General features: G+C 38.9%; 1 protein-coding gene across 2 annotated transcripts in view; it reads right to left on the reverse strand.

Annotated features, from left to right (window-relative positions):
* The window catches only part of LOC137996681 (synaptotagmin-like protein 2), a 59,615-nt gene that overhangs the window by 13,240 nt on the left and 22,375 nt on the right, over positions 1-24,000 (reverse strand). For both annotated transcript variants that reach the window (XM_068842205.1, XM_068842206.1), the window contains one exon: positions 3,306-3,991. In XM_068842205.1, the coding sequence (XP_068698306.1) occupies positions 3,306-3,991 (686 nt within the window). The remainder of the gene's footprint in view (positions 1-3,305; positions 3,992-24,000) is intronic.

The following is a 24,000-nucleotide window of genomic DNA, read 5'->3' on the forward strand; positions in this document are numbered from 1 at the left end:
TTAATCTGTCAAGGAATGGCTATTTTACCCTTAACGAGCATGGTGACCCCCTCTTTTTAATGGTGTTATGTACTCGTTATAGGTACACGGAAAACAAATCTTAAGGAGAAAAAACGACGTTAAAACTGCATTTGGAGCCAGACACTGAGTGTGAAGTGATCATGTAGCGGTCCAATTTGCTTACTTTTTCTGCCAGATCGCGCAATTTCAAATCACTTTACTGAAAGATTTTGGCCCGGACAAACAAGTAGGCTCAAGTTTTCAGTAATACTGAGTAGCTTTTGCCATATAACTACAAATTTTCCGGTTGATGAAGTTTCGAACGCTTCTCGCGTAATTCATAAATGCTGCATTTTAAAAATTCTCTGAGCATGAATATTAATTGTGCCAAGTTTGTGGGAAATCTAGATAGTACGTCATTCTCAAGTGAATTACCTTAATATCATCTGCAGGAATATTGTTAGCGTCATCTAAGGGTAAAACTAAGGTTACGCTAGGTGATAGATCTTTTACAGTAGCGGCACCCAAGCCCGCGCGAGTTGCGAGCAATAAGTGACCTATGCACATTCAAGCGAAATCTTAAGACGTATCGTTTCATTAATATATATTATCAATATTACCATTATTACTATTGTCATTTTATATATTTACCTATATATATATTTTTTGGCATTAAACATATTTATATTTTAAACCATTGTCATATGCAGTTCTATTAAGGATTACAATACCGTTCCCTTTGTCGGGTTTCAAAATGACTATGTCCCTGTTCTTTCTGAGACTCCTCAAGATGCTGTGTTTTTTGAGATTTGCAGTGGTAGGTCTATACGAGGATATGTAGCAGTGAGCCAGGTGAGAAAGATCTGCAACTATTTTGCTGGTGTTGGAGGTGTCAATAAGATGTCTTTTCATCGAGTGGCTAATCAGTTCGAAGCAAGCAAAAATATCAGTCTTGCTAATGGTCGGAGGATAAATCGAGTGTGTTAGACCAAACTTTAGTGCTTCCAATTGATCTGGGGTGAGGTTGTAACCAGAGAGATTCGTGATGGTATCTTTGGAGGTGAAAGGAAGAACTAACCAACACCAGCAAAATAGTTGCAGATCTTTCTCACCTGGCTCACTGCTACATATCCTTGTATAGACCTACCACTGCAGATCTCAAAAAACACAGCATCTTGAGGAGTCTCAGAAAGAACAGGGACATAGTCATTTTGAAACCCGACAAAGGGAACGGTATTTATATTTTACCTATTTATTCTTGATATTTATATATATAAGTTGTAATGAGTTTCTTCTACTCATGTAATGCGCTTTTGATCATCCCATGGAAAGGGCCCAATATAAGTTAATTAAATTAAATTAGGCACTTCTCCCCTAGCCGAGTGTCACCACCAGAGTGACGTTTCTCAGTTTAAGTGCTCTTGACGTCATTTTTGCTAGATTATTTTCTCAACTGAAACCACACGTGTCCCATCACAAAAAATAACGTAATTTACGTGAAAAAAAAAAACGGAAAAATGACATTTTCCGACTGGTTTGCCATACTGGCAACCCAGTAACAACGCATTTTCCATGTTTTTTTAATTATATAGTCTCACGTTACACCCTTTCCGCTTTGGTCAAAGGACGAGAGGACATAAACTGTAGGTCGCTGATATACTACGTGAAACCAATCTTATTTCTTTATGTCGAAAATCGCGTGTTTCTTAATTTTACGTTACGATACCTTCAATACCTTTTGTATGTTGGGAAAAACCTTGCGAAGACCAAGGCCGATAGTATGCAAAAATAGTGATAAAATTTACACACTTTCAACAAACAATTTAAAACTTGCGATTTGTTCGAATCACACGATTTTTCTTCCATGCGTGCCTTAATGGTGTAAAGATTCAAGCGATAAAATTGAAAAAGGTAGATCATGCACGAGCTCTTGATGTCACAGAACCTGGCCTCGAATCACCTAGCGTACGGTCAAGGCTTTAACACGCTGACCAAAAACATGTGAGATATCATATACTTCATTGAATTGGAGATTTCACCTTAAAGCTTGATCGCTCTACCAACTGATCATGTCTGCGCATAAACTCGAAGTCACTGTTGTTTTAAGATAATCCAACGTTTTTTCACAGCAGGAGAAAGTTAAGGCCGACCGTCAGTCGAAGGCAACCCGAAGTCTCCTTCTTCAATGCCTTTCATCATAGGGGTCCCACGGGCGCTACTCCTATCCCAACGTGGCCCTAAGTAATTCTGGTATTCATCTTACCCACCTCAAATGGATCACAAGCTGACAGAGTTAACTTTGAAGCTCACGAGCTGGGTTTCCAACCCGGAACTAATACGCGGTTTAGTATAAGTGATATCCGCTACACTTCAAGCGCACCGTTAAATTAGTGCCCCTGCTACAAAAAAACCACTTTCTTTTCTTTCTTTTCTTCAGATTTTGAAAGTGAGTTTGCTTAACACCTGGCTTGCAAAATTTTGAGCTTTGATTTTTGATCCAAAGGCCGTTTACTTTGAGTGCAAGTTTGGATTTCACGGTCCGCCATTACTCACGTTCAAAACTGACCGACTGGACCTCAGAGGGCTGGATTTAGGGAAAAGTGACGTCAAAGGCTCACTAACTTAAAATGTCAGCCCGTGTGATTATGCGAAAAGTCTGAAAGCCCAAAACTCCCGTGCTTCATATTAAATCTGCGGCGTACACACGCAGTCACTCTTGTCTTAAATATTAATTATTTCCTTTCGTAATCTGTGTCATTGTAAATATATTAATTAACTATTTTATCTTTGCTCCATTGACCCAACTCGACTATCCTTGCTAAATTTGGGTGGACAAACTCTTCATTGTAACTAGTAGTGTATGAAATAAACATTGTTGTTGTTGTTGTTGTTGCATTGCATTCTTAAACTAGTGAGCCTTTGACGTCATTTTCTCCTCGATCCAGTAATGGTGGACCATCAAATAGGAAAATTCAATTCCATTTAAAATAAACAGGTGTTCTTTTGAAATCAAGGCCTAAAACTTTGGTCGCTTAGCGTTTAGTTAACATATATTTGAAATCAAAAGAGAAATAAGAATTGATATTTTGGTCACAGGGCCACTTTACGAGTTAATAAGTCCAAAACTATTGACTTAGACGCAAACAGCGGTAACAACAATTATAAGTAAGCGCGTTGTTTGAAATTATTTACTTAACGTTTCGCATATTTCAAAAAATGCGCTTGTTTATAATGTTTGTCATCGCTCTTTGCGTCTTATTTATGGCCAAAAAAAAAAACAGTCAGTTACGAAATGGATACAATACCTTTTTTATTGACTAGGTTGAATCCGCGCTTTTTGAGATCCTCTCTAGCTAACTCTTCGTTAATCGAGATCGGCGCAGAGACAAAGTCACTATGGCGGCGTCTGGTGTCGGCGAAAGGAGACAAAGTTTTCCTCTTAATTTCAGTATCAGTTTTCCTTCTGGAGGACTGGGGAGAAGCGTCTGTTGAAGAGCTCTTTCCCTCAGCAACCGAGAAAAGCGTCTTTGGCTTGTCAACTTTAATTTCAGGAGGACTAAATGACGCTATTCCAATTGCCAAAGAACCGATGGATTTAAGTGCTGGCTGCATATCGCGAGTGGGCTCCTCCTTTTCAACACCATTCAAACCTGTCTTAGTATCATCCACTTTTGTGATGTCACTTCCGTTCAGGTGACTTTCTGAAATTCCAGAATCATTTCCGCTTTCCTCAGCTTGTTTAACTTCTTGATTTTCCTCTCTCGTAGTGGCCTCAAGTGTGGTGGCCACAGCAGTTGAGGAATCCATGGAGATGTCTTTAGCCTCTGTGTGCTGTTCTTCCTCTTCAAATGCTAGATTTTCGTGCGATCTAGACTCTGAAGTCAAAAGGACTGGTTCCTGGCTTACCTTTGTTTTCTCCACAGTTTCACCTGCCTCTATCTTAGATTCTTCTGGTTCGCTGGCTTTTTTGTCAAACAATTTGGGTAACGGTCTGATGAATAAAGAAAGAAAATCTTAATCAAGATATAAATGTTTTATCGTGACAAATTGATTGGGCTCCAAAAGTAAAAAAAAAAATACGCTTTTGCTTTTCAGAACCAAGACCTGTTCCGTAACCGACCGGTAATTTCAAAGGCCGATTTCCATGAAAGACAACGTTCGTTGGAAGTCCTTGGCTAGGCCGCACAGATAAAGCCAAACCAGGGCGAAACAGCTGCTTAGGGCGCACGGCCTTGCGCCTGCGTAAGGTACTGACGAGATCGCAGGGTTTCGCAGGGTTGGTAAAGTGAGTGATCTTGCTTTTAATTGTTTGCTAATTTTAACACAAGTTTTAAAGTAACGGTTCTCTAAGCTTTCCCAGATCCTAGTGAACTAATCACAAGGGATACAAGAGAGAGGATTGTGAGGAAAAAAAAATCCCCCAAAACAATTTCTACTCGGGCCGTTAAGCTCAAAGTCTACGACAGTTTCCAAGTCCTCTCAGTCCTCTGTCAGTCTCATTATAAGAGAAAAACATTCATAACAACCGAGTGTATATGACCCAAGAGTGAATTAGATAAGAGTGTTGATCTGTCACTTTTCGGTCTTGCCTCAACACAGTCACAAATGGATTTTCTTTTAGATACACTTTGTGCGAGAAACAAACAAAGGGCCGCCAATTTTAACCAATCAGAAGAAGCCATGTCATGGGGTGACTGCTTCTGCCATGTTTTTTCAGGGACATGACAACTGATTTTCGCGGGAACAGGTATTCTAAAAATAGACTAATTTGTGACTGTGCCGGACAGCCCACACTCTTATCTAATTCACTCTTGATGACCGGAATGCTAGTAGTATGTGTCTGTTTTCATTGACCCTATAACATTAATGAGCTTGCAAGACGCCGACGAGGACGGAGTTATGTAAACAAAGCATTTATGTCATCTGTAAAGAATTTATCCACATAAACCTAACAATTTACTTAAATGCTACAATTTTTCATTCCTGTTACATCCTTTGGTTATCAAATTGTACTTGTCATAAAGTCTCTTTCGTCTACTGTATTGTCTGTTGCTAGAAGCGGACTACTAAGCGAAAACAAAAATTTCAAGGGCACGCCTCTCTTTTCTCACCAATAGCTTTATACTTTTTTTGCCTAATAATGTCGAGCACAAATTGCCGTTCCATCAGGAAAGACACCTTTAATAAATCGATTCGCGTCACAATGAAAGCTCAAGGAATTTATTGAGCTCTTACAGTTTGTAACAATTTGCCGCAAACCAAGACAGAGAGAGAGCACTCGCACTCCCGAGTGAAAGCACTCGCCTCCCACCAATGTGGCCCGGGTTCGATTCCCAGACTCGGCATCATATTTGGGTTGAGTTTGTTGGTTCTCTACTCTGCACCAAGAGGTTTTCCCCTGGTACTCCGGTTTCCCCTCTCCTCAAAAACCAAAATTTGATTTGATTTGCGTTGTTAATTTCAATTTACAGTGTCCCCGATTAGTGCTCTACGGCGATAGAAGATTTCACACTTAAATAAAGTTCCTTTCCTTTCCTTTACCAATGCGTACCGAAGATCAAGATTTTTCAGATGAACGCTTGACCCCAGGCGATTTTTACGTAAAATTTCTTAACCCATTCACACTGTTTGAGGTGTGAGTGGGTTAAGTTCCATGTTCCAACAAATCCGCAACAAATGTTTAAAAAGACCCGATGCGCTAAATTCGGTGTAATACGTTCATGAGGCTCTAGAATAAAGAGTCTTTTTCTTGCTCAAACTGCAAAAAAAAAAAAAAAAATAGAAGTTTGCACACCCAATATGGCTATTCTTCATTGTATTCGTGTCATCGTTAAAAAAACATGTCACAATCATATTGATACCCACTTCAGAATGTTCGTTAGCTCTAAAATAAGTATTGGTATTATAGAACTCCTTGAAATTAAAGTTGTCAACTGTTTTTCTCAATTTACATTCATTTAATATGAAACATTGAAGCAAACACAAGAAGAAAAAATATGTAAAATTTCTGTGCTTGCTGCTCCAAATTGCACAGACTTTAACGTGGATCTACGTCATCATATTTTGGTCATACCGTGAAATGCTTAGAAAAACCGTTGACTATAGCGTAGCAGGGGGCCCTGCGGCGGCCAAAACTGCCTACCTGCATAGACATAACAACTAAAGATTGTCAGGAACAATCAATAGCAATTTTATTGCGGTAGCCTGCTCAGTGAATTTACGTCATTGAGTCGTGTCCGACTCTAGCTTATGGTTGGCAAAGAGGGAAACGAATTCAGTGCAACTCGTCACACTAAACTTGAAGCGAATGAACAAAAATCTACAATCAGTTATCTCTCTCTGTAAGTGTTCATCATAATCATCACCTAAAATAATCTCAGAAATATGTTGCACACGAGTAAATGTTTTTTATACGGAATAGCTGGAATCAAAAAGCCTTGTCACTTATTTGAGATCCATTCATTTCAGCTATGTTCCTACATTCAATTAAAAGAAATCGCTCGTGTGTTTTAATTGAAGTTGTTTTTTTGTTTATTTGAGTGGCTTTTCACGGTTCCAAAACACAATAGGTGCTCACTGTATGTCTGCTTGGGCGAAACAACGACGGCATTCTATCCTTTCATATTTTCAAGGTCTTAAGCAAACATGCCACAATATTACTGTTCGCCAAGCATTAATTTTCTTAATATGAACCGAAAATCTAGCAGGAACTTCACTACTACTTTAAATGCAAATACCTGCATAGGTAATTCAAACTTTATACGTATGTTAACACAGCCAGCTTGTTATCCCCCGATGTGACTACATTACTTATCCGTTTCGTAGAGAATTGTTCTTATACGTAGTTGTATTCGAATTTTCTTTCCCACTAAAATTCAAGCTCGAGACGAAATGTTAAATTTTATAGCCAAGTCTTCGGCTAATCACTAGTCTGAATGATGACTAGCGAATACAAACGATTAAATAAAACTAACAAGAGATAATCCCTTCGACTGGCCGATGCAATGGAAAACCAAATTTAGAGGCATCGGCTCACTCCACTTTACCTGTATGTACCAAACAAATGCAGAGAGATGACTTTAAAATTTCCTGGTTTTCAGAGTAGCTTTCTGTATCTGTAAATGTGTACAAGCTTGTCTTTGTTACAGTTCTTAAATTCAAATGAGTTGTCCCTTGAAAACGAAGTCATAAAATTGTAATCTAAAAGATCAGTTTTTTGCCAAGCAAACCGCTCGAAGTCGTGGTCGTGAAAACATGTATCCTAGTAAAGTTCAAGTGTGCGAGGGGCATGGAAGTTGAGAAGAACTTTAAACTGGACAGAAAAAAATATAGCAGCAATAAGACGGAATAACATATTAACACGACTTACGCCAGCAGACGTGTAAATTGGTCCATGCTGAAAAATTTGTATCTGCTTCAGTTGTGTTTAATCCCTCTTTGGATATAACCGGCTTTTTTCGACAAAAGCGCGACTAAGTTGGAAAAATCAAAAAGTTATACCAAGACAAAATGTGTGATCACCGAATAGGAAACGATGACCATAATTTTGGACGACTACAACCGGTTAACCTCATGAATAAACAAAACGGGTCGCAAAAAAAACACACACGTCAAAATTTGAATTATTGCACCAATCAGAGAGTGAATGCTCTGCCATATTTCAAAAGACATTATGTTGTCTGGAAACCCATTGGATCTCGCTTTTATATCTTGCAAAGTTCGCTAGGGAAGACATTTAGGGATGTCATCTTTAGAAACACCTTTTAAGAAGCGTGAGCACGAAACTTGCCTTTAAAAATGGTTTGATCATGACGTTATTAAGCCATCAACTCAGATAATTTTTTTTCGGTGTGAAAATTCTTAAATTAAGTGTGTAAAGTCTTAAATGGCTTTTAAAAAGGGAAACATACATGGCGTTTGTGACATATACAGTGTACACGGCGAAATATCTACGGCTTTTCTTTCCTGTACGAACTGAAAAAACGTGTAGGGGGAAATGAATTGATTGAAAATTATCGGCATCTGTTTGACGTCTCAATGCAATAGTATTTATTTTACAAAAATTGAATGCAACTTGATCATTGCAATTTAGGCTAAAATCGTCATCTTTGTTAGCTAGAACTCGGCTGTTTTGATGGGAGCAATAGTGATCGAAAGGAATCAATAAGATCATATATTGGCCTTCCCGCTGAACTTCCTCACGGATCAGCGAGCCAATGTTGAAGTGCTAGCAGTGTTTTCCTCTTTATGGAAAGCTAATTTCTGTTAAGATTTTTAGCTGTTTAAAATAAATTATTGGAAATATGATCAGTTATAGATTGACACATTCATGAATTCGTAATGTTCTATTTAACTTTTATAATATTCAGCCACAAATTTTTCCCCTTATTTCACAAGCTGGTTGCCTTAAATCACTCGAGACGACGAAAATTCAGACGTTAATGATGAAAAAAAAAGGTGATAAAAAAAACGAAGATAAAAAGGTGTTTACTTTGTACTCCTTGTCTGAAAAATCAGTTATTATCAGGTCAAAAAAGATTGAGAGACAGCTTGCTAGGAAAATTAATCATGTGATTGTTAATTGCTATGACACACTTCTGCAAGCGGAATAATTTATTCCAAACAGCGGCTTCTAATCAAGCCGCAGACAAATTGCGTACATCGGATTTTCTTCTAAAGCATATCATCGTCATGTTTTTTGTTCGTATTACATGTACATGTACTGCTTAGCTAAAGGCTGAACGTTCGATGTGCGGTTGAAAACGTTCATAAGATGTTTTTGTTTCACCTGATGACTTTGATGGTGTTGAAGTTATTTTAAAACGATTATAAATACGAACTGCTCATACAAACTGAGATGGGTATTATGCAATAAGAAAGCTATTGTTATTTAATTCAAAATATGCCCTTAAGTATTTTGGTTAATTTACATTTATTTACCTTTAAAGATTTTATGCTTTTATTTAAAATACAAATGAGCCAAATAAAAACGTTCTTAATCAATTCTCAGGCAGCGTGAGGAAAGTTCTTAATACGTTCTTAAAATTTTGGTAAGTGCCGGCCTTCAAAGTTCTTACAAAAAAGGTTCTTATTATAAAAAAAGAGTGTATTTATAATAAATACGAGCAAAGGGAAACAATAGCCCATCTGCAATTACTGTCCTGGTTGGGCCAATCCATGGTTCACTGCTGATGATGGAAATATTAAATCAAAGTTTTTTGCTACTTATATAGTTTACGTTTTGTTTTACTTTTTGTTGCAGTTACAGAATTAACAGAACTTAATTGGCATGCACTCTTTAAGATGGAGCTTTAAAGCTCAGTGCTGGGAACGACAAATGAAAATGATGATTTAATATGTCTACTTCGATTCTCTGGGGGCATTTTAGGGTCAATGAAGCAAATTCAAAAGAGCTTAAGGAAGCTTAAGTTGCCGGAGACTACTGTGACCAACTTCAGCAAGTGGTCGAAGAAGAACTTAAACGGGAGAATGCCGTATTGGAAGCGGCTTAGGCACACGGTCACACCGCATCCCAACATGGCTTCCTGAATGATGACGATGATCACTGCTGACAGATTGAGTTATTTTTGGAACGGAACTCCGCGAGAACACGCGCTCATAACTGAAGAAATCAAAACTCAAGTTTCTCTTTCACCATACGTAAATAGAGAACCACAAAAAAAAACAGGATTTAAGTAAGGTACAATGCTCTCTAGAAAATACCAAAGAACATAATCTAGCCAGGATTAGCAATATGGCACCATTACGCAATGCAATATTGTCGCGCCTCTTACGACCTTTTCACCGTTTCTGACGCCATCTTGGTTGGGGGGTAAACGCGCCTTAAATTAGGCAGATTTCAAAAATATTAAAATAATTGTAGTCGTTTTATGAATATCATTCACTCAACGGAAAATTAGATCGTTGCACCAGGCACAACTTCTGAAAACTGGATATTAGAAATCCCCTCAGGTCGCTTCAAATTTCTCGGGAATTTGCATAATTATGTTTACAAGGGTTTATAGGAAATTTACAATTTCGTTTAGGGTCGTTATAGCTTGATTCTGATCGTCATACTTCACGAAAATAATCTCAATAGCAGTGCTTTTTGAGAGGTATTCTCGCTATCCACAATCGTCAGACGTTAAAGGATTTATAACTGTTCAAAGTCGGCAAGATTCCCATACACTCACTGTAATTTAAGCCGCGTTCCGTGTTTGTCCCCCAACTAATATGACATCAGAAACCGTGAAAAGGTCTATTGTCATGGAGGAGATTGAGATGGTGTCCTTTTAACTCCACGATTGTACTTTTTGACTAAGTGTATTATTGAGCGTCTCTTCCTCTGATTGGAATTACAACTGTATTTGGTAAGATTCAGGAGCACCCAACGAGGATAAAGTTCAAACAACTTAAACATAGCATTGTTAAACTTATTTTAGTATGTAAACGGTAGATATAGGCATATTTTTATCCTCCAAAAATTTTTCATCTGTTCGGATTTCCTAGCTGAAGGTCTAGTGATCCGAAAATTATAGGGATCAACACTTACCTTTTCGAAAATTTCAGCCAGAAAAAAGGCTCCCGAAAATTCTAGGTGACCTTTTTAGGGCAAAAATCCGTTATAAATGGGCAATTATACCATTTTTTAGATGTTCGAAAATCCTAGGAGAGGCAGGCAAGCAAGAAATTTTACAACAAATGTTCCGAAAATTCTAGATCTCAAATCGTCTTCCGAACAGATATTTTCCGAAAATTGACGTTGGGTGCCCCTGAAGATTGCCTAAAATCTCGGAGAGTCTATACTTTTGTGCTCTGAAAACTATGGCAAGAGTGCAAAAGCGATCATAAGTCCTGGCCAAACGCTCACAACATTTCAACGCAACATCTTGCAACGTTGTTGGGCACAACATATTGCACCCGTTTGGCCACCCTGTTGAGATATGTTGCAACTTAGAGGCTCGTTTGGCCGCGTCACTGCACAGGGAGCCCACACAAACAGTGTGTCTGTTTGAATGGTCGAAATATAAAGAAATGTATGGGAAATATTGAAGAGTCCTGATATAGTAAACTTACATCGAGAAATGACTATGTTAAAGCTCAAAATAAACGTAAACCTACCTCAGTTGTTGTGTATTGTCATTTCTGCGGCTGAAAGTGGTGAATTTGAGCGATTTGGTGGGTTTTCCGTTGATTGTTACTACACGTCCTTAGAAGGAGACAAGGGTGGAAAGCTCATTTTCGACCGCTCCTACGTCAAGCCGATTTTCACCCAGAAATTAGAATTGTCCGCCTTTCAAATCGAACACCAGATAAACTGAAAGGTTGACGCTTCTTCTCGTGCCATTCAATCGAAGATCCATTCAAAATCCAAGCGCTAACCGCCAAATAATTTTCGAGAAATGCGAAGGCTGGGTGAAAATCGGCTTGACGCTGGAGCGGTCGAAAATGAGCTTTCCACCCTTGTCTCCTTCTAAGGACGTGTAGTAAAAGTTTACTATATTAGGACTCTTCAATATTTCCCATACATTTCTTTATATTTCGAACATACAAACAGACACACTGTTTGTGTGGGATCCCTGTGGTTACTGCTTTACGTTACTGTTTCGTTACTGCAGCATTGTTGCACTAGGGCATGCGCACTAGGTCCACTTGTTGCGCACCAAGGGCCTGGGGCACATAAACATTGATATGTTGCGTTGAAAATGTTGAGAATGTTGCGTGCGTTTGGCCAGCCCGTTCAACACATGTGGCAACATCAAGCAACAATGTTCCAAGATGCTGTGTTGAAATGTTGCAAGCGTTTGGCCAGGCCTTTATGTAAAATCTGTAGCATGGATTTAAGAGAGTTTATTTTTCAACGAAGTTGTGACGTCACAAAGCTTCCTTTTGATAAATTTTGTTAAAGATTTTCTCCGTTTTTTTTTTGCAAACGGCAATCACATGCTACAGATTATGAACAATGATAGCATGGTTCCGTTCGCAAAAAAAAATCACAGCTTTGTTTCTTTTCCTTAGAGTTTTTAGTGTTTTTTCATTGAAACGCGCGGTTGGACTGGCACTAGATGCGCATGCGCTATGTGACCAAAGTGATGTCGAATATTCATTTAAAACGCATCCTCTTCCCCAGAGGCCACGATTCTTTCTCTCAGCACCAAGAATATCGATATTCTTGGTGCTGACCGAAGAAATCGCGGCCTCTGGGGATCGGTTTAAAACGATCTTTGAGGTAACGTTTTAAAAAACGTTACCTCAAAGATCCCTCCGCATTAGCATTTCGAAATTAATTTCACATGTCAGGGTTTTACAAGCAGCTCTTCTAAAACCCTGATGTAACCACTGGCTGAACCTTGCGTGTAAAACCCTGATGAAGAAAGGCAGTAGCTTTCGAAATATTGGATTTTGCCGGCCAATATATTCCTTCACCGTAATATCAGCCTCGCTCTTTTTGTCGTTTTATACTTAAATCGCTTATAAGGTCCTTCTCCAGGCTAGGATCCGGTGCTTCTGTGTTGTTACCCTAGTCCTTGCTTAGAAAGTTATATTTGCCCAAGGTGGGATCCCTTAGCTTCATTTCACTAAGGTTACTTCAAAAATGGAACTTTTTCCTGTGACGCTTGCATGGGTGGCGTTTCGCTTGAGGCGCCATCATCATCACGTAGCGCCACTTATCCGCTCCGATAAAGATCTTACTTCTGCTTGCAAGAACGCAATATCTTAATTTCATTGCTGATTGTCATCACGTTCCTGATTTGCATTGAGGCGAGGCGTACATTTAAGTACTCAAGTACTTTTGTCAACATTTGAGGAGAATCAAACAAAGCATCAATTTAGTTAATGTACTATGCAACCCGTTAAAAACTAAAAAGGGCCAAGTTCTTGTTTACACGTTGTTTACAATAATCAAGTGGAGTTAAGGTTTAAATTCCTTGGAGCCCTGGATTTCCATTTTCATTCTTATGAAGGGTCGTGCATGTTCATGACACTTCGCTAATTTAAAAGTACTTTAAGGGTACTCGAGGAAGTAAATACTTCAGGTTTATAATTATAAATAAATATGGAGCCCCCGTCCACACGTACGGATATTTCGACAACAGATTTCTTTCTCCGTTTTTGCCTTCCGTCCACACGTAAACGGCGTAAAACGCTCTTTACAGCGAGTGTTTGTAAAAACGCCGGCTTACTGTTTTCGTATGGACGCACCGCGAAAACGAAGGTTTTCGAGGTCAGTCTGTTCCGGGGCCCGTTTCTCGGAAGTCCCGAAAAGTTTTGCACCCGAAAAGCCATTTTACAAAAATGCCATAGGCTGGTCTTAAAACATGCTATTCAAGATAACAAAGAGCAAAATGATTGTGAAGTCTGATGACGTAAAACGTCTCCGTGGTTGAGATAAAGAAGGAAGTTATGTCACCCAAAATAACTACAAATTTTTCGGTTGATCAAGTTTCCAACGCTTCTCGCGTAATTCGGTAAACACTTAAAATAAAGAGCATACATCGCGAAAACAAGCACGGTGACCCCATCTTTTTCCTGCATTTTTTGTATGTCTTGTGCATGAATATCAATTGTGCCAAGTTTGACAGAAATCTGGATAGTACGTCATTTTCAAGGGAATTACCTTAAGCACGCGCGTTTTTGAGACGCGGACGGCAACCGGAAGAGAACTGTTTTCCCTTTTAATTTGTCTTCAGGCGACCACATTTACATTGCTAAGTATCGTTTCTGTATTAGAGATGATAATTATAAAAATCTAGGGACACTTCTATCCTTGCACGCGAAATGTTCTCTTCCGGTTGCCGTCCGCGTCTAAAACAAATGCCCGAGCTTTAAGCTCCCTATTAGTAGTAACGCGCATGCTCTATGACAACTGTAAGGGACGCTACCGTGTCTCAATGGTTTTAGCGTTTTCGTGTAGACAGGTATATTTTTACATGTAGACGCCTATTTTTTTTTAAACGGAGGGGTTTTTTTTCCGTTTTTCTTTCTTCGATCTTTTTATCCGCATACGTGTGAAGGGGGCCTGAAGAATGATAATGATTTATTTTTATTCTATTTTAAAATGTTCTTATTATCACAAATGTGTCAATGAATTTTAATATAAAGACAATTAGAAAATAAATTCAAAAATATTTTAAATGTGTAAAAATACATTATTTTTAAATACTGAAGTTCAATGCTACAGTTTTTACCATAATGCCCACACAGCTTGCTAAATTGTCCAAGAATGCTCAAGCAAAGTAGAAGCCTTCTTTGTATTTTTTGCAAAGTACTATGCCAGCCTCTCAGGCTGTTCGAGCAGCAAGCATGGGAGCATTATTCACAGACGCTTTTTACCTTGGCAAAATGTTTAAGGTAGACAAGCTTAGCATAATGTGACACTTGAAAGTTACATGAACGTTTAGAGTACTTTGGAAGGGGGTGGGGTGGGGAGGGCACATTTTATCCACTTAATAGTTCTCTCGCACATTTTCACTCACTTTTTTTCAAATTTGATTCCATACAACAACTCTTCAAAATGGAAAACGAGAATTGACTCGAGAGAGTATCATCTAAGGATATATTAAAATTCAGTCCCAAACAAAAGGCATCATTTCGAGGCTCTGGGGAATAAACTCTTACATGTCCTTTTATTTATTCCCCAGAGCCTCGAGTTGATGCATTTTGTTTAGGAGTGGATTTTAATACGTTGAAGGTGGGTTATTGTGAAATCTTATCTTGAAAAATGGCTTCAAGTCATATATTTGATTTTGTGGAGGTGAGACAAGATGTCATTCATTAACTATTATTATTAATTTTATTATTAAGTTTAAATAATGGACTCTTGCTTTAAACTTAAGTACTTATTTAATACAAAGGACACATATTTAAAATTTCATTTAAAAGATATCATGACCGTCTTTATTGGACTTGAATGTTGTAAATTGGGATTTAAACAGAGTAGTCATCTCTACCATAGCATTTTATCTGTTATCTTTATCATGTACTCATGAAAAAAAATTAAGGTGAATTCCATCATTTATGGAAGTTACATCAATTTTTATTGAACACAAGAGGAGAAGATGAGGTAAGACGACGGACCCCCATGACCCATCATAGTTTTTTGAAATCTAGTTTTAGTTTCGCAAAGCGTTCTCTTACCTCATGGATCCTCTCGTGTTGAACACGAACTGATAATAGAGTTTAAAAAACTCATTTGATGTGCGGAGCTTATCAGGGTATAACTACATTAAGTGGGTTTACCATTTATTTGATCTTCATAAAATGGCATTGGTTCAGTTTAAAGTAACATGCAGTTAGGCTTACTTCACATTAAGAACAACACGAAACTACATTAATGTATTCCGGGATCTTTTTATCTCCTATTATTTCACTGATGCCTTGTTTCAATGTGGTTGTTGGGAGAGCCTCCCTACGGATAGACCATTCTTGTCTTCCAGGGGATGGGCACGAGGACAAAAAGGGCCAGGAGAATCTGTGGCCACTATACGGCAAACTTTAACCCCGGGGTATCTTTTTTTTTTTTTTTAAAGGATCAAAACTACGTTCCATGCCAATTTCTACAAAATCCTTGAAACGAGCGCAATCGCACGCTTCAATCAAGGCTCATAAATGTACCTCGACACACGCTCCTTGATTTCTCATCTCATCTTTAACTTCCAAACTGAACGGCTGAAAAACATTTTGGCACAACAAAGAGCAAAAGAAAGGAACATGACCTCGGGAACGGGAGTGATGTACTAGGTTCCACGTTGTAAGGACCAAAGAAAATGAACAAATCCGTAGAAAAGCAACTAGCATAAATAAATATATATTTTATTACCAAGACACAACTAACAGTCGGAAGAATTGCTGACATGGTACATTAGGGTCAAGTGAAAAACGTTTCTAAGGTCTCACCGAAGTATCAATGAAAATTAATTTGAGGGTGTTCACACGTCAAATCTCAGTCCAGTTCGCCTTTCATTCCAGTACGATTTTATCTCAGGTCTGTTTGATAAGTTCGTGTCAAACTGAAGATTGGCAGTTGTATCATGTAGACACCCACTTACTATAAAAAATTACCTTGATATTTCCCAGCTAGCAGAAAATTTCCGCTGATATTATAAGAAGGGTTGATAGGGAAAAGTGCTCTGATACGCACGCACCAGTGTTGCCAAGCAACCAAACAGAACATAGCTTACGTCACCTGCTACCACAGGTAGCGCCATCTCGGGCTCAGCATCAGTTAGCGGGCAATTCTGCTTGGCATGTGTTTCGAAACATTTACAAATAATTATTTCGGAGCGCAGAGTGATCCCATGATTCGACTGAGTACTGCAAACCGGAGCAGTCTCCACGAACCCCGTCTTAAAATATCATTGGGTTTTCTAGCAGAGAAACTTAATTGTTGGCGTAATTGAGTAATAAATAATGGCTCAGTATAAGTTGTATAAGGGGATACTACGGATTTAGCGGATTTCTTTCCACTGAGAAATTTCAAGGTCCCGTTCTTCAACCCAGGAAGCCAACAAGTAACCGCCATACATATAAATATGAAAATCGTTAGAAACCATTTATCAATATAAACGACCTAGAAAAAGAAGCCGTTGTCAGTTGGAACCATACAAAATGTTTCATTGACAAATTTTGAAATATTTCCTTGTTGCAAAAACGTGTACAAGTATATCCAATTACTTTTGTTGTTGAAAGCTGCTAGTTATCTCGTAAATTTAGCTTTCAGATAAATTTTTTTTCAGACCGGCTGTTTCTCGCCTTCAGCGCGGTCGACCAATTAAAAACTTGTTTTCAACGAAACGCATCGTCTAGAAACCCTTGAAATTTGACTCGATCAAGTTTCCAGCAGAACTAAATGCACGCTAGTCTAAATTGGATACCGAACTTTGAGCCACTCTGCAAGTGCGAAGGCCATCTCACTGAAAGAAAGAAATTACTAATGTTGCAAAAAAACCTTGGATTTGGATTTAAAATTTCTAACCAGATTTCTTATTACACCCCTGGTTTAAGGATGTTATCAAATATGGGGCAAAATTACTGAATGCTGACTGGCTGACACGGAGTGCATCTTTTTTTCATGATTACTTGATCCTGATTGGACCATAGTTGCTTAGCCAGAGCAAGCCAGGCCAGGTTAAAAGACAATCTCTATTTCGGATTCTGATTCTGGTTAAACTGCTTTTTACCCACATATGACTTCTGTTGACAGCAACGATTAATTGACTTGAACTTTAACCGAATGAAAGTGTCGAGCGACTCAGCCAATTTTATGAAAACTCGAAAGTACGTGTGAAATTAATCCTTAAATGCCCTTGGGCCCATGCGATTACACATACTAATCTCGTCAGACTACTGGCGGTTTCTAGAATACGCCCCTCTTGACTGGACTGCTTTTTCGTTTGATTCCGTGATTTTCAAGACACAAAAACGCTTTACTAACTTTACTACAACGCGCCTTGTTTATTTTTTCGCGTAAAATTACGACCATGGCGCCATCGATAGCCACCCCATGAATGAAAGCGGTATCCCATAACATTGTTTTCCAAAGAGAAGAATCATGACGGCCCTCATCTACTTTTCTGTAGTCATCAGTCTGTTTGACTATTCATACTCGAACGCAAATTCAGCGTGTATTCGTGCCACTGGTTGGGTCTATCCAGCATCATCTGCCACGCCTGTACCTCCAGTCCCTCCGAATCGTCCCAAGGCTCCGATTTGTTGCCCAGACCCAGCCGCAGGCCTCCGAGAAAGTCGTTGCTAGAGCCTCGGTCAAAGTCCCACACCGTCAGTTCTAGGACACGGTTTCTAAGCTCTTCAACTGTTTGATTGGCGTACGAGTAGGAGAAGTCCCAAACTGGATTGAGGTTCTTTTTGACAACGTGGGTTTTTTGTTTGGTCTTTTTGCTTGTGTCTGGTAAGAGATAGCTGTTGGCAATGCAGATGATAAATAACAAAGCCCCGTAAAAATAATTCGGCAGGAACGTCATGTTAGCCTTAATCACAGTATAAAAATAATACACCTCCAAAATATAGCTAACATTAGTCAACAATGGTTTGTACTCTATAAAGCGTTTTCCCGTGACGTCACGGCAGCCATGTTGATGTACCTAAATTATCCTCTGGGAATTGAGCTCTATTCCAGGTGATCTGGTGACGTAATTTGGAGGACTGGGAAGAAAAATTTTAACGCCGTATTTCTTCCCAGTCCTCCGAGTTACGTCACCAGATCACCTGGCTATCATGCAAAACGCTTTCTTTTGTTTCAGTGGAAAAACAAGGTTACTGATCACGTGTGTGAAAACACTCTATATATGGGTTTTCTTGAACTGTTTTGAGTGTTTTCAGGTGACGTCACGGCAGCCATATTGGTGCTCCTAAATAATGCGGCGGCGGCGTTGGTGTACCCAACCAATCCTTCGGGAATTGAACTCAATTATCACGAACCTTTTCTTTTGTTTTAGTGCAAAAACAAGGTTACTGATAACGCGAGTGAAAACACTCTACACCAACGATGCAGCTTGTAAGTTACTTGTAAATTCATTAATAACTCATAGAGTTGAGAAACAGAAACGCAGTATTCAGGCCCCTGTTAATTAATCCCGATACCGTTTAAATGGCTATCCTAATGGGTCAGTTTCGTATTCTAACGGTTGGACTGGATCTAGCATGAAATGGAGGCTAATGAGGGCAAATTAATTAGCATTTGAAAAGATTTGCCCGCATTAGCCTCCATTTCATGCTAGATCCAGTCCAGCTGCGAGAATTCGAAAATGGTCAATTAGAAGTCTGTCTGTTATGGGCCCTAAATAGAGCGTTTTCACATGACGTCACGGTGGCCATGTTCGTGTTCCAAAACAAAGGAATGGCGGCCATGATGAGGTACCAAACTAATCCTACAGGAATTGAACCCTATTTTTACGCAAATACTTTCCTTTGTTTCAGTAATCCAATATGGCTGCTAGTCACGTGAGTGAAAACGCTCTATAAGCCATCTCTGACTCTCAGATCAGCCTCGGTTTCAAAGCGAGTCCGAGCGCAAATCCAGCAACTCTCGCTTTAAAAAACGACTGATCTCCATGAACACAAATACAACAAATGGAAGGGAGGGGGTGGGATATTACATGCACAGTTATTATAACCTCATGTCCACATGAACACTACGACTGAGTAGTTTACCTACTTCTTTCTTTGGGATTATTTTGTTGCTTTACATGACCAGAAAATTAGTATAGGTAATCGCATGATTTCGAGTGCAATTTGGAATAAATAAACACGAGTAAATTCTTTCAAAGGCGCACAAAACTGCGCGGCCCCATTGACCGAGTGCAATTTGTAGTCTTTGAAAAAATAGTGCTTATTTCTTCCAAATTGCACAAGAAAAGTCATGTGATTACTTATTAATAATATACATGAAAAAATTTGAGTCTGTTAAGCAAAAGCAACTCACGAGTATCACGGAAAAATCGCGCCATGGCTCGCATTTGATTGGCTATCAATGCAACAGTTTCACTATTAATAAAATAATAATGAATAATAATTATTATTATTATTATTATTATTATTATTATTATTATTATTATTATTATTATTATTAAAAAAATGCATCATTTTCTACCTTAGTTGACCACTAACACATCGTTTTCGCCCCTTCCCCCCAAGCGGAACATAAGTTACAGTGGAAGAATAGGAGAGGGGGATTTCGCATATGAAGGGATGGGGATGCTGGTTGGAAATTTTGAATTAAACCCCAAAAGGAGACCAATCTGAGCTTCGCCCAGGATTCTTTGATCCCAATAAGAAACCATATTTAAAACATATTTTTATATTTCTTCGCGTGAAACCCTAAACGAGACCTTCACGGCTACATATGGGCTGCATAATTATGATGGTGTTTTCCCCAGAACACCCTAAGTGAGACCAAAATCCAAAATTTACACCCCTGAGCGATACGGAAGAAAATCAAAACGATTTTCGCTCGTATTTGCTGGATAGAAAAAGCCTCGAGTTGGATAACGTGTACTCAAAGCATCGTCTTGAACTGAAATAAAGGCAGGCAAAATTTAGGGCTTCATGCAAAACAAAAACGGGACGAGAAAAGTCGTCAAGGCAGAGAAACGTGATGGATAATGTCAAAGTCATTTTGACAATTCATGATTTGTACTAAAAAGGAAAATTAAGAAACTGCGCGCAAGATGGTTGCCGAAAAAAAAAACACTGAAAGAAAGAGGGAAAACACATTCAAACTTGAAAAAGGAAATATGGACACTAAAGCCTTTAACTGCGGAGCAACATAAAGGTATCTTCAATTTATCAGGATAAACTATGCGTCTAGAGAAGATAATCACTGTAACACGGAGTATTTGAAAACATCATCATGAAAAATAAAATAATTTGTTCACATCATGGATCTCAGGTTGACATTGTAATCATCCGCTTCGCAGGTGTTCATTTTTCACCGGCCGGCAAAATCGAAAAGCATACAGTCGAGGAACAATTATAGTAACGAAAAAAAAATTGCCTATGCAAAAGAAATCGTAATATCATTGAACAAATAGACATGCTGAAGAATCGCAACGAATTGAGAAGAGCACCCTACAAAGATAATAATTTACGGGAAACTACCACCGATTTCAGACACACTCAGGCGCAGGCGTCTCCTGTACGCCGGACACCGCCTGAGAGCAAAGGATGAGACCATTTCATCGCTCCTCCTGTGGAAGAGAAACATCCTGATCCAGAGTCGGCCCGAGGGACACGGGCATGGCCCCAGTGGATCAGAGTAATGCTATGTTGGACCGAAACCTGTGGAAAACTGTTATGCAAAACATCCCAGCCAGTGCCGAAGGATGATGATGATGATGAGAAGAGAAAAGAAAACTCTCAAGTACTGTATTTACAAAATACATGACTGAAACAGATGGAACTTTTACTACACCACACTACATCTATTGGTGAGAACTAAAGCTTGTGGTTGGAGACCACTTAAACATTCGTTTCAAAACACAATGATGACTAAAGAATCGACCTCACGGTTACACGAAAGTGCCGTCGGAAGATTCGCTAAAAAAAGTGAAATTGTCGCAAGAAATTTAACCCAGCACTTTAAAGAGGTGATTTTAAATTGAATCTGTTATTTCCTCTCACGGCTAAAAACGAACATCGTAAAAAAATAATACAGTTACAAACAAAGCGAATGAAAAATGAACAAACTTACAGCAGTTTGCTGACTCTCAGAGCGAATTCTTTTACCACGGAAGCCAGAGGCGCCTACAACTATTGCCAGAACAGGCCTTCCTTTTGCTCTTAAAGTGAAATGCTAATAATGTTGAAAGTGCAGATGTTTAATTTATTTGAATAATAGGTTTGAATGAAAAGGAAGACATGAAATGCAAATAACTTAATTCAAACGAAAACTATGCCCAAAACATAAGCTTTCTTCGATTGTTAAGAACGACAAATTGGAATTTTTTAATCAAAAAGAACTGAGCAGAGAACAAACCAACTCCACGAGGGAAACAAAACAAACGAATTACTTAAGAAGTCAAGGATACTCAACTGAGAGAAAAGCATGCGGTCGTTTTGGCACGGGAAAAGAACCCGAAAACGTCTCTCGAAGCCAGCCACACAACGACAGAATCACAGAAACACAACAAAAGTGCACTTTTTGGAAGCTTTACAAACAATGTGTTATAAGTATTTTTTCCCTGGGCCAAAACTTTAGCCGCTCTTTGGTTGGTTGCTATGGGGAATACTTGCATTAAACCACAGCATTTTGTAACTAGCTGCATAAATAAATACTCTTGCTTGTACAGTTTCTTTGATTGACATATCAGACTTTGATCACTTCTATCCCGAATTTTCGTGACAGAAGTCGCATTTAGCGAGTTTTTCAAATGGAGCTTACTGTCTTACAGTTGTATAGAGGGCAAACAAACAAATAAATGAATCAATTCTCCTATCAACTGCGCTTTTCAGAGAAGGTGTTACAAATAAGTTTTTCGCTAGATCAAAACTTTCGACGCTTTCTGGTTGCTATGGGGAATGCTTAAAGGTGGACTTGAACATAAAATATATTGCATCTCACAAAACCTAGCATACGTTTCATGAATTATGCTTCTTTCTTATGTTTAGCAGCGATCCCATGAATCTTACTTGGATTAAGTAAAAGATGATTTGTTATAAGATCAACTCGTCAACTCTCGGCATGTAAAGAACGACAATTTTTCGTGCACCATATATTGGAGTAGATGTCTCGAAAAGAATGCAATAGGACATTTGCAGGATGACGGAATTTGCTTACAAGTACCAGAATCCTTCAGATTTTTCTTGTCTCATGCTATTTAGAGCTGTTGTTATTTTTGCCCCAATGGGAATACAAAATTTAAATGAGAAATGAAAAACAAACTGAATTCTGGTAGTTACAGTCAAATGACGCCATCGTGAAAGTTGCATATTGCTGTTATCGTGTGAAAATTAGGGGAAGCTCCAGGCCTTGAAAATAGTCAAAATTCCAACATGTTCATTGGGCAAGAAACCTTGATGACCCAGTTGCCTAAGGTGTTCCTCCATTTGCCTCAGTTAAGGACGGTGCCTACTACTGTTATTGCGCATACGTTCTGCGCATCTCCAGATAATCGGATTTCCTATGGCTGTTGCTTATTAATACAGGGATATTTTTGCGTGGTTCAAAACTATGCGGAGAAAGCAGAACTTAGCAAGTGATCTCGGTATCCAAAAAGAAAACTGGGGGTAACCACGCATTTTTCAGAGATAATTAAGCTTCAATTTGGAAAACAACGCCATACATTGCTTTGTATTTTAAAGCTTTTTACAAATATTGTTGATTAATTATCTTCGAAAAATGCGTGGTTACCCCCAATTTTCTTTTTGGATTTCAATAACACTTGTTAAGATCTGCTTTTCCCGCATATTCAATAAACCGCGCAAACATACCTTTGAATTAGTATGCACCGTCCTTAATTAATCATCGAGGGAAAAAAAAAACAGAGAAAAATGATACGTCCAGAAATATCCCTAACCAACTAGTGGACGAATGCAAATCCTGCATTTTGATTGGCTACGCTACCAGAGGACTATTAGTAATAGTCCTCGAGTAGCGAAAAGCGTGACGCTTTCTTTCGTTTTATTCCCACATAAATATTTCTTCAACTTGCATTTGCTAACTTTATTATTGCCTTTTCTGTCCGACTAGTTGGATGGCTACGGGTCAATAGCCCATTCGGCTTCGCATCAAGGGCTATTGACCCGTAGCCCGCAAGGGCTACCAGGTGATTTGGTGACGTAATTTGGAGGACTGGGAAGAAAAATTTTAACGCCGTATCCCACAATTGCTGGCGGCCTTAGGTGTTGTTTCCAAACTCCCTCCAGTATTTCCATCTCCAAAATTCAACAGATAATTCTGTGTCTACCACATTTCCTGTTACTGAATGAGCATTTAAGTAGACCCGACGACCTCTAACCTCGCCTCTGCCATGTTGAATTCGAAAATAAGGCCGCTCGCGGTTGTGAGATACGGCGTTCAAATTTTTCTCCCCAGTCCTCCGAATTACGTCATCAAATCACCTTGGTACGGGTCTAGTTGTTTATTATATGTATGCTTCAACATCACTCGTTTCTCCGAAGGCAGACAATTAACATTTCAAAGAGTCCCCCAAATGCCGCTACTCAAGTAAGGATAAACACATGCATTTACTCTAAGCTAAAAGCAACGAAAAGCGCGCTTTACACTGCGACATAAGCATAACCATCAACACAAGCATTAAGCATAAAGAAGTTGACACTCATTGCATAATCATAAGAGAGGTGACATACGCAAGCTCAGTTAGCTGCAGGAAAAACTCGCTGGAGAATGAGAGGAGCCACGTTTCCAAAATGGTGGACGGTCTTATGCTTATGTTTATGTTACACCGGTTTACACAGTTATTAACGTGACAAAGGCATAAGCATAAGAATAAGAAAATGGAAACCATTCCTTTTTCTTATGCT

The sequence above is a fragment of the Montipora foliosa genome, chromosome 3 (assembly GCF_036669935.1).
Source record: "Montipora foliosa isolate CH-2021 chromosome 3, ASM3666993v2, whole genome shotgun sequence".
NCBI classification, from domain to species: Eukaryota; Metazoa; Cnidaria; class Anthozoa; order Scleractinia; family Acroporidae; genus Montipora; species Montipora foliosa.